Source organism: Molossus molossus, unplaced genomic scaffold, assembly GCF_014108415.1.
Source record: "Molossus molossus isolate mMolMol1 unplaced genomic scaffold, mMolMol1.p scaffold_m16_p_2, whole genome shotgun sequence".
Lineage (NCBI taxonomy): Eukaryota > Metazoa > Chordata > Mammalia > Chiroptera > Molossidae > Molossus > Molossus molossus.
Genome location: NW_023425355.1, coordinates 36,173,520 through 36,186,244, shown reverse-complemented (window position 1 = coordinate 36,186,244; position 12,725 = coordinate 36,173,520). Strand labels below are relative to the sequence as shown.

Genomic DNA, 12,725 nt, shown 5'->3' with positions numbered 1-12,725 from the left:
AGCCCAAGTGTCCACCAGTAGATGAATGGATAAAAAAGCTGTGGTACATATACACAATGGAGTACTATGCAGCAGTAAGAAAGAAAGATGTCTTATCCTTTGAGACGACATGGAGGGACCTGAAAAGTATTAATCCTAAGTGAAAGAAGCCAAGCAGAAAAAGACAAATACCACATGATCTCACTTATATACGGAATATAATGAACATAACAGTCTGAGGAATACAGTAGACCCAGAAACATGGAAGTAGGGAACAGACTGACATCCCTCAGAAGAGGGGATGGGGGGGTGGGGGGGGTGGGAAGAGATAAACATCAGAACTTATATGCATGTATGCATGACCAATGGACATGGACAACTAAGCCGGGGACAGGGTGGAGGGTGTGGGGTGGGGGGGTGCCAATGGGTAAAAAGGTAAAATATCTGTAACAAAAAAATAAATAAAAATTCAAAAAAAAAAAAAAAGAAATGACAAGAAAAAGAAAAAAAAAGAAAAAAAAAATAGTTACTATTTTAATTCTTTTTTTTTTTTATCCTCACCCAAGGACATTTTTCCATTTTTTGTTCAGGTAGAGTGGGAGGGAGAGAGAGGAACAGAGAGAGAGAGAGAAACATCGATGTGAAAAGAACACATCAAGTGGCTGCCACCCACACAACCGACCAGGGCCGGGGACAAACTGCAACCGAGGTATGCGCCCTTAGCGGGAACCGAACCCGGGTCTCTCAGGACCGCAGGCCGACACTCTAACCGCTGAACCAAACCGGCCAGGGCACTATTTTAATTATTTTTTACATATTGTGCATTGGGGATTTATTTAGTTGAGACCATTTACTCAATTACTAACTTTTAAAGAATCTATTGTTTCCCCATTAAATAATGATGGCATTTCTGTTAAAGACCAAGTTTCTGTATATACATGACTATGTTTCTGAACTGTATTATGCTGATCTACTTGTCTGTTCCAGCATTGGTTCACAATGTTATAAATACAATGATTTTGTAATATATTATATTATATGTTTGATAAACATTGAGTTTCAGAATGTATTATGCCAAGTGCTTCTAAAACATTCCTAATTGAAAATGTATTATATTTTCAGAGAAATTTGGGGGGAGTTGACATCATTGAGTCTTCTTATCCACACATATAATTTAACACTGAATTAATTCTACTCCTTTTCATGATGCTTATAGAGTTTTATATTTTCTACAAATATATTAGGCATATTTATCTTATTAATTTCTAGATATAATATAGATTCTTGTAAGGTATATTTTATTTTTTATTTCTTACAGTATTTCAAAACACATCATTCTGTTTATTACAATGATACTTTTGCACATTATTCCAGCTACCTAGAATATTCTTCCCTAAAGATCCAGTTTGAATGTCATTTTCTACATGAAGTCTACCAAGGAACTTTTAATGTAGCCCTGAACAAAAGTAACATATAAACCAAATTGAATGCTTCCAAAATTATATATTTTCTTGTTTAATCTGATTCTAATGTTCAGTCTGAAGCACATTTTCTTTCTTATACACTTCTTTTCTTATGGGTGTTAGCCTTATTAATGTATTACTGATCACTATGTCCCTTTAAAAGTCTTGCACCAATCTCTCTTATCGTTTAACTATTAAGTTCTAATAGCCAGTAACTGGTATAAAATGTGTCTGGTAGATTAACTTTTATTGTGATCTGCTTGCTGAGGTTTGACTGTGGTATATTGATCCAAAACATTAGAGATACATATTCAAAGTTCTCATTGAAATAACCACTATTGCCTGGCTGGTATGGCACAGTGGTTGAGCATTAACCCATGCACCAAGAGGTCGCCAACTCGATTCTCAGTCAGGGCACTTGCCCAGGTTGTGGGCCCAATCCCCAGTGGGGGGCATGCAGGAGGTGGCCAATTGATGCTCTCTCATCAATGTTTCTATCTCTCTCTCCCTCTCCCTTCCCCTCTCTCTAAAAATCAATAAAGAAAAAAATTTAAAAATAAGACATAACAGGTGTGAGGTGATACCTCATTACACCCTACACCAAAATAAACTCAAAATGGATAAAAGACTTAAATGTAACTCATGAATCCATAAAAATCCTAGAGGAGACTGTGGGCAACAAAATCTCAGACATCATACGCAGCAGAATTTTTACTGACACATCACCTAAGGCAATAGAAACAAAGGAGAAAATGAACACATGGGACTACATCAAATTCAAAAGCTTCTGCACAGCGAAAGGTACAATCATCAAAACAGAAAGGCTACCCACTGTATGGGAGAGCATAATTGCCAATGATATATCAGATAAGGGGTTAATTTCCAATACATATAGAGTGCTCATACAACTCCACATAAGGAAAACAAAGAATCCAATTAAAAAATGGGCAGAGGGCCTTAGCCGGTTTGGCTCAGCGGTTAGAGCGTCGGCCTGCGGTCCGGAGAGACCCGGGTTCGGTTCCCGCTAAGGGCACGTACCTCGGTTGCAGTTTGTTCCCGGCCCTGGTTGGTCGTGCGGGTGGCAGCCACTCGATGTGTCCCTTTCACATCGATGTTTCTCTCTCTCTCTCTTCCTCTCTCCCCCTCCGACTCTACCTGACCAAAAAATCGAAAAATGTCCTCAGGTGAGGATAAAAAAAAAAAAAAAAAAAAATGGGCAGAGGAACTAAATAGACACCTCTCCAAACAGGACATACAAATGGCTAAGAAACATATGAAGAAGTGCTCATCATCACTAATCATCAGAGAGATGCAAATTAAAACAACAATGAGGTATCACCTCACACCTGTCAGAATGGCCGCCATCAACATATCATCAAACAACAAGTGTTGGCGAGGGTGTGGAGAAAAGGGGACTCTAGTACACTGCTGGTGGGAATGCAGACTGGTGCAGCCACTATGGAAAACAATATGGTGTCACCTCAAAAAATTAAAAATTGATCTTCCATTTGACCCAGTGATCCCACTTCTAGGAATATACCCTAAGAAGCATAAAACACCAATCAGAAAGAATATATGTACCCCCATCTTTGTAGCAGCACTATTTACAATCGCTAAGATCTGGAAACAGCCCAAGTGCCCATCAGTAGACGAATGGATCAAAAAGCTGTGGTACATATACACAATGGAGTACTACGCAGCAGTAAGAAAGAAAGATCTCTTATCCTTTGAGACTACATGGAGGGACCTTGAAAGTATCATCCTAAGTGAAACAAGCCAAACAGAGAAAGACAAATTTCATATGATCTCACTTATTTGTGGAATATAATGAACATAACAGTTTGAGGAATGGGGTAGTCCCAGAGACGTGGAAGCGGGGTATAGACTGACAATCCCCTAAGGAGTGGGGAGGTGGGGGAGGGATGAACCACAGAACTTATACGCATGTATGCATGAACAGTGGACATGGACAACAATCTGGGGAAGGGGCAGGGAGGGGAGGGGGAGGGGGGAATCGGTGGGGGAAAAAAGGAGAATCATCTGTAACAAAAATTAATCAATAAAAAATTTAAAAAAATAAAAATAAAAAAAAGACATAACCACTATCACAGTGATGCCACCATGATTTTATTACAATAGAGACGAGTCTTTGAGATCTTCAAGAGCAGAGCCTATGTCTTTGTGTTTCTAGTGATTCAAGTAATACCTGGCACAGAATAAGAGTATAACAAATGTTTGAGGATAAAAATATTCCAATGCAGAAAATACCAAATTCTTTTTCTTCTAGAACTTTAGGAACTCTCCTGGGGTTTAATATTTGAGAGTGACTCATATTAGGATGTAAGGATCCTATACTTCTTTTCAAGGATCAGTCAAATGCTTGTTAAGTTGTTTAAAATAGGCTTCAACCCATTTCTTCCCAACCCATGTCTAAAGGACATTTTTATAAACAAAACATAGTGAATGAGTAATTTCCATAGAGACCATTTGCTACATAGTTTATCATTTGAAATGTCTCTACCTCCAATTTTTATGGTCATGGGTCTAAGGTGGGGGAAGTAATTGGTGGAAAACACTACCTGTAACTTTGAGTGTTACATTTCCGGCTGGCCTGAATTATTTGCTTGAAGACAGAGCTCTTATCTAAGGAGAATTTGTACTAGGCTAGCTGAGGCTTTGAGGGGCAGAGTCTCCCATGGTTAAATTGGGCAATGCTCTCCTATGGCTTTAATAGGAATCAATCCAACATGTTTCAGAAGCAATATAGATCATTCTCTGGGAGCCAAAATATTGGCCAGGAGAGTCCAATTCCTTGCAAAATAGAGAGTAATAAGCAATTTCCAAAACAGCTAGGCTAATTCTTTTCCTATTCATAATTAGGGGAATCAAAATCAAGAGGTTAGAAGAAAACAATAGAGAAATGAGCAAAGGACATGAGCAGTTTACAATAAAAAAAAAATATATATGTCCTTTAAACACATGAAAAGATGGTCAATTTTATCCATAATAATGGAAATAAAAATTTAAATTATCCTGAGATTAAAAGCAAAGGACACAGTATATTCAAATAAATAAAGAAGAAGGAGAAGGAGGAGGAGGAGGAGGAGGAGGAGAACCAAGAAGAAGGAAGAGGAGGAGGAAGAGAAGAAAAAGCAAGTGAGAGGACTTTCATTACCTGGCATTCAATCTTACTGTAAAGGCATTGTAATATAAACTGTTGGTACTGACTTAAAGATAGTAAAATAGATAAGCAGAATTGACAGCACAGAAATAGATCCACACATATATAGTCATTTGATTTTTGACATAGATACCAAAGTAATTCAATTGGGGGGGAGCTCTTTTAAGCAAAAGATGCTGAATAAAAATTATTTGAGATGGTTGATAATCTTAAACATAAAAGCTAAAACTATAAAATTTACAAAATAAAATATAGAATATCCTTGCAACTCTGAGATAGGGAAAGGTTTCTTAGACAAAGCCCACCAAATAATAATCATATTAGAAAAAATTGATAAATAAAATATCAATAAAATTAAAATTTTGCTTATCAAAATACATTAATAAGAAAATGAATAGGCAGAAGAATGTGAGAGCTTGCTCTCTGGCAATATGTTATCAGATTGTCTCAATAAACTCTTATAAAAATTCAAAAACAAGAAAAAGAAAATGAATAGGCAAGACATATAGGGACAAAATACTCATAAACATATATTTGACAAAAGACCAGGATATCCTGTAGGATATATATATATAGATCACTTCCAACTTAATACAAAGAGAAACAACTCATATTTAAAAATTGGAAATATGCCCAGCTGGTGTGGCTCAGTGGATTGATTGTTGTCCCATGGACTGAGAGGTCCTTGTTCCAGTCAGGACACATGCCTGGGTTTCAGGTTCCATCACCAGTAGGGGCTGTGCAGGAGGAACGATGTTTCTCTCTCTCTCTCTCCCTTCCTCTCTCTCTAAAAATCAATAAAAACATATTTTAAAAAATATAAATGGGAAATATATTTAAATGGGTATATTATAAATCAGTATATGTAAAAGACCTCGACATCATTAGTCATTAGGAAAATGAAAGCTAAACCAAAATATATTATCAACACACCCTCCAAAATTCAAAAATGAAAAGAGTGATAACACCAAATGTTGGAAAGAATGTAGAACAATTGAAACTTTCATGCCATATTGGTTCGAGTTTAAAATGTTACAACTATTTTGAAAAAAGATCCAGGAGTTTCTTATACAACTAACATACACCTATCTATGACCCAACAATTCTACTCTCAGAAATGTTCCCAAGCAAAATGAAAGCACATAATCATAAAAAGATTTGTAAAAAAAATAGTCTTAACAGCTTTATTCATAATAGTAAAACACTTGACAAAGTTCTGTATCCATCAACAGAGAATGGATAAAGAAACTTTGGTATATTTATAAATAAAATACTTAATAATAAAAAATAAATAATTACTGTTAAATACAATAACTTGAATAGGTCTCAAAAGCAATATTTTGATTGAAAGAAACCTTGGAAAGAAAGTACATACTGTGTGACTCCATATGAAGTTCTAGAAGAGGTAACATTAATTTATTATTTAAAAAGTCATTACAGTATAGTTGCGACTGTGGATGTTGAAGTAGGGACTGAGAAAAGGGAAAAAGGGAAATTTATGGGATTATATCTTGATAGGGATTTGGTTACACAGGTGTTTGTCAAAATCCTGCAAATGTTCCCTTACGATTTGTGCACCTCATTTAATGTGAAATTTATATTAAAAGAAAAAGAAGAAGCATACAGCTGTAGTAATGAGATGCATGCTGAAGCAATTAGGAAGAAGTGTGCTGCTGACTCAATTTATGTTGAAATGCATCAGAAAATAAATCAATGGATGGAGAAAGTAATGGACAAATAAATATGGAACAAGTCATGTATAGTAAATTGTTGACAGTAGAATGTTAACAGTGGGTATACAGGAGTCACTGGAAAATTCTTTCTACATTGCTGTATATAAAAGTTTTTAAAATAAAATGTAGGCAAAGAGATCAATGTTAATTGTAAAATCTAGGTGGTGGATATATGGATTGTCACTATACAATTAGTTGGTCTGTGTTTGAAAATTTTCACAATAAAATTGTTTTTTTTTTATCCTCACCCGAGGATATTTTTCCATTTTTTGTACAGATAGAGTGGGAGGGAGAGAGAGGAAGGGAGAGAGAGAGAGAAACATCGATGTGAAGGGACACATAGAGTGGCTGCCACCCGCACGACCAACCAGGGCAGGGGACAAACTGCAACCGAAGTACGTGCCCTTAGCGGGAACTGAACCCGGGTCTCTCCGGACCACAGGTCGACGCTCTAACCGCTGAGCCAAACTGGCCAGGGCTCACAATAAAATCTTTAAAAGACTATACTGAGATACCTACTTTTTTCATTACATTGGCAAAAATTCAGGAGTTTGTCAACATATTTATGAAGGCTGTGGGGAAACAAGCACATTCATACATTGTTGTTGGGAGTGTAAAATGGTACAAACGGAGAGGACTATAACAATATCTAGAGATTAATTTACTCTTTAATTCAGAAAATTAATTTTTATTTACTCTCTTCTGCTATCACACCTGGACCCATATGAAATAACATGTATGCAATTCTAATAAGAAAAAAATTTGTCCAAAAACCCAATCTACCAACTAGTAACTGATAGAATAAACTATGGTATACCCAAGCAACTCAACATTAGTCAGTTTTTAAAAAAAAAATCAAGATTTCCATGTACTGACATATAGTGATATCTTGTGGGGTTGGGGGGGTTGAAAGATTGACGTTTTTTAACCATGTGTTAAGCACTCTCAACCTTGTGTTAATGCATTCTCAGAATCCTAGCCCCCCCCCCCCCAGGTGTGTTGGGTGATTCATTTGCATGTGAATAAGGGTTTGTTATCTTTTGGCTTCAAGGTTTCTTCCCCATAAGAAGCAAGAGACAAATCTAGGATGTATGCAGTAATGCCATCTGAAGGAAATAATTCAATCCACTTGTAGATTACTTAAATCCACTTGTGACCTGGGGGTACCAATCTGCAAATAAATGGGACTACGTCCAGAGAACTGGAGCATTTGCTACCTTGCAAAGCTCCCCCTCACTCCAAGCAGTGTGTGCTTGTAGTTTCATTGCATCGCACCGATCATGGCAGGCTGAGAGACAGCAATATCTAGTACATAATTTAAGTAAAATAAAGTTTAAAAAGTCAAATGATACTACACTATCTTTTGAGAAAGGTAGGAAATAAAAATATATATTTTAAATTGGTTTGTATTTGTCTGAAAGAACAATAGAACTAACTAAATAAGCAACTAAAAATGGCTACATATGGAATAGAGAGGAACAGAGTGGATAGAGATGGGGTAAAAGGGAGAGTTCTCTGTGTTACTTTTACATATATGACTGTATTATCTATTCAATGAAATAAAATACAAAAGCTATCAATGAAGGATGAAATAAAAGCAGCTGACAGAGTGGCAGCATAGACTTTCCAGTTAATTGGACTTATCACCCACAAAGTTTCCCAATAGTTTCAATATTTATAAAAGTTAAACATGAACTGAGAAGTAGCAACAGCCTCCATACCTTTTGGTCCAGGTAGCCCATCCAATCCAGTGCGTCCTGGAGGACCTGGAGGTCCTGGGAAACCACGATCCCCTTTTAGACCAAGTGTTCCTTTGAAACCTGGTAGTCCTGGAGGCCCAGGTGGCCCAGGTAGCCCAAATCCTGGTTCTCCCTAGAGCATACACATGACAAAACACAACAAAAGCTCCTATGACTTTCTCAGTATTGATTGTTTACCAGAGAAAATTTAAAGCAGAAAATACAAGGTAATACGTTTTCTCCCCCATGGCTGAGGGAGTAGATCAATTAAATGAAAAGCAATTGGTATGTTGGAGAGAACATCTGGAAGGATGGGAAATAGGGCTTAGTAAAACAAATTAAATGATTTAGACTGGTTTCAGAACAAGAAAGAGATAACTGAGAGAGCATGAGATTAAACCCAAGTGAGGAAATGTGATTATAGACTGAGTATTAGATGACTATTTTTAATCTAAGTACAGTAATGGCATTGTAATTTTTTGTATAAAGTGTCCACTTACTTAGAGATGAATGTTAAAATATTTTTGGTGAAATGACACAACTTTAAAATTTGGATTAAAATACTTCAGCAAAGAAAGAAGGAATAGATGAAACAAATGTGATAAAATCTTGATAATTTGGAATGTGAGTGATGGATATGTGAGAGTTCATTGTATTATTCCTTTTACTTCTGTGTTCCTTTGAAAAGTTTTATAATAAAATAAAAACAATTTATCAATAAAGAAGTTGCTTCTGATGAGAGCTGGGGTCATGATCAATTGTTCTTCTCATGGGAAAAAAGTTGTAATGATAAAAACATAAGAAGTTTAAATTAATTAAGCACAGAAAATAGAGGGACAGTCAGGATAATTACATACTACAACCGTTTCCTGAAGACTGACTGAAGGAAATTTTAAATTGGCTAAGTTATAATAAAAGGAATGGAAAGTAATTCAAACACATCTGTCATTATCATCATAATCACTAAAAGTTGATAGCAGTGATTTATAGTATGTATTTGGGATAGAAATGGGACAGAGGGACAGTTCTTGACATGATATCAACAGCATTCCAACTAATCATCACAGACAGGCATGGACATATATAAAATGGGATGGTAATACTACAGAGAAGCACAGGGGGAACTGCTAATTATAGTCTTTCATCTATAATCTGTTATCTCATCAAATAATTGGTCACTCTAAAACGGGTTTAAAAACTTTTTTTTTTTTTTTGCTTCAAATATGACCTCGGACTATTAGAGACTGTTTTGGGTTAAATACTTTTAAATGAAAATATAATCAGTTAAGTTCATTTATATAGTGAAGACTTGGGATGATGTGTAAGTCAAAATAAAAAGCTAAAGCTAAGGAAGGTAGGGGAAATAAGAAAGGAAGAAAGAGTAAATTAAAATGTCCTAGACCTTTGGTCCTGGAGAGCCTGGTGGCCCAGAAGAACCTTCTAGACCCATTTTTCCAGGTGTCCCAGGTGCTCCTGGAGGTCCTGGAATTCCAGGAAAACCTGTAAAATGACAAATTCTTTTAAATCTCCAAAGAGAAGACACTTTAAGAAAGATATACAAACTCCCAAATGAATGCTTTTACTCTATCTGATCATACTTAGTAACTACAGTAAGATGTTAAAACCACAATGACATTTTAGATGGCTACTTATGATCAAGCCTTATAGATAGTTGATATTCCCTCTCAATCACCTTATGGCTCTGTCATTTTCATATAGGGCTAATGTGTGTGGAAGATTTCATCTCCTAAAGGGGAATGGCAGCTATTATGAGGCAAAAACTGAACATAAGGAATGAATCACACAAAAATGAAAAAATAATATTCTTCTGCTTACATCTGGTTATAGTATATAAAAGGTCTACCATATAATTCTGAAAATAAGCTAAAAACATTTGCAGATATCACACACATATGTACACAAAAATCAATTATGATTCTTTCTAAGTCATTTAGTATAAGGACACATTTAGTACTATTCTCAGACGAACACACACTCTTGCCATTTTTGAGAATACATTTTGTGAGGAATAAAGCAGAAGTGAAGCAACAGCTTTTAAAATTTTCAGGACATTAAGAGAATATGATTTAGAGTAAAACATTATTTCATTACATGTGTGCAATAAATCTGTTTTCTTTTTAATATAATCTATTCATTTAACAAATAACTATTGAGTGCTTATTGTGTTCCAAAAACTATTCTAAGCTCTGAAAATAAAATGGTAAACACAAATGATAACAATTACAGTGATTTTTAAAGTTTATATATCATTTTTGCATATCTGTGATTTACATACTTTCTTGTCTGGACTATTTTATTTATTTTTAAAATATTATTTTTCTTTATTGATTTAGAGAGAGGAAGGGAAACGGAGAGAGAGCTAGAAACATTAATGAGAGAGAACATTGATTGGCCGCCTCCTGCATGTTCCCCACTGGGGATTTGGCCCACAACCTGGGCATGTGTCCTGACCAGGAATTGAATTGGCAACCTCTTGGTGCATGGGTTGATGCTCAAACCATGAGCCACACCAGCTGGGCTTGTCTGGACTATTTTAGATGAAGAAAAATTAAATTATAATGCATGCACATTGTCTTTTCATTTATATTCTTTAAAATATATAAACAAAAGCTACAATTAATATATTTTATTTGTTGAGTGAACTATGTCAAATAATAATATCATATTTACCAGCTAATCTACCTTGCCTGCTACCCATACTTACATACCTTTGGGACCAGGTGGTCCAGGAAGCCCAATTCCAGGTATACCTGGTTCTCCTTTGCTACCTGGTATTCCTGGTAAACCTGGTTGGCCTGGGAGTCCAGGTTCACCTAAGGAGAGAAGCAACAGTTTTTTGAAAGGAAAACTTTCATATAAAGAAGACAATAAGTGTTGAAGACATAGTCAAATAAAGTCCTCACAAACCTGGAAGACCTACTTCACCATCTCTGCCTGGGATACCAGGCAGGCCAGGCTTCCCAGGCTGGGTTATCGTCTGACCTGGATCACCTTTAGGACCTAAGGACAAGGGGAATCAATAGCAAATAAGTGTTCTCTTGGCTAAAGATCTCTGATTAAAAACAAAATGAAAGTATAACCCTTTAAAAATGAAATCTAACAAAAATCTATAAGAATAACAAACTCATATTATATAATGAAGAGAGATACCAAACAGAAGAATGAAATTTCAAAAAGAAAAAACAGATGACAGCTTTCATAGTGCAATATACAGATATTGTATCATAGAAATGTACACCTGAAACTTATATGAACCTATTAACCAATGTCACCTCAATACATCTAATTTAAAAAACTTCCATAATTGAAAGTGGCCATCTATAAAAATATAATTTTTTTAAATATAGGTCAAAAGAACCTTAAAAAATCAAACTATAGTAAACAAAAAAAAAAAATACTTCTCTTTGTTAAACTAATGGTACCTTAAGATTTTCTGTGTGCAAAGTGCAAGTATAATCATTTCTCATTAATTCAAATAAGAACTTAAAATGGGCTCAGGACAAAGAAGATTTTCTTAAAACAAAATAAAAAGCACTAACCATGGCAGAAAAGAATGATAAATTTGACTACATTCTAATTGATTTGTGTCTATTAAAGATGTCATAGAGAGAATAAAAATGGTAAGCCATAGTGAGTTAAAATTTTGCAAAATAAATACCTAATGAAGAATATATAGAATGTACAGGGTAGGGCAAAATTGGGTTTACAGTTACGAGATCATGAAACAGAGTTTATTCTTATATTATTATTTCTTAAATATTGTGTTATTTCCCATACAAACTTACTTTTGACATACCTTGTTATATATATATATTCCTCTAAGTCAAGAAAAAGAAGCAATCCAAAAAAATGGTTTAATTAGGCATTTCATAATAAAAGGAAATTAAAATGTTCAGTAAACATATGAAAAGGTGCTCAACTTTAAGGTAAGTAGAGAAATGCAGAATAAAACTGTCATGAGATATATCACTTTTCAACAGATTGGCAAAAATATAAAAGTCTGACAATACAAAATGTTTATGATGATGTAGAGCAGTAGACATCTCCAATACTTCCGGTGGGAATATAAATTGGTACAACTGCTCTACATATAGTTTGTAATTATCTAATAAAACTTAGAGTGTATTTATTCTATGCCTTGAAAATGTTAATCTTAAATATATACCCTAGTCCATGTACTGGCAAAGTTTTTCTATAAAGGACTAGACAGTAAATATGTTATGTTTTGTGAGCCACATGGTCTCTGTCACAGCTGCTCAACATTGTGGTTGTAGTGCAAAAGCAATCACAGTAAATAGTGAATGGTTGTGTTCAAATAAAATTTTCATTCACGACAAAATGCGGTTGGCCAGTTTTAATCTATGGGCTGCAGTTTGCTGATCCTTGCCCCCAGAGAAGTGTGTGCACATGTACACCAAGTTAAATACATAAGAATGTACACAAAAGCATTATTCATAATAGGCCTGAACTATAAAATAGCCAATTGTCATTAACAAGAGAATGGATAAATCAACTGTGATACACATATGTACACACATATACAATGGGATACTAAACAGCCATGAAAATAAATATACTATAGTTATACACAGTTAACATGAAGAATACT

At 35.2% G+C, this 12,725-nt stretch overlaps 1 protein-coding gene across 1 annotated transcript in view; it reads right to left on the bottom strand.

The window, feature by feature from the left end:
• COL4A5 (collagen type IV alpha 5 chain) overlaps positions 1-12,725 on the bottom strand; it is a 343,032-nt gene that overhangs the window by 93,069 nt on the left and 237,238 nt on the right. The window contains exons 26-29 of the mRNA XM_036271049.1: positions 11,024-11,116; positions 10,825-10,929; positions 9,498-9,595; positions 8,078-8,228 (exon numbers count right to left, since the gene is read on the bottom strand). Of these exons, the coding sequence (XP_036126942.1) occupies positions 8,078-8,228; positions 9,498-9,595; positions 10,825-10,929; positions 11,024-11,116 (447 nt within the window). The remainder of the gene's footprint in view (positions 1-8,077; positions 8,229-9,497; positions 9,596-10,824; positions 10,930-11,023; positions 11,117-12,725) is intronic.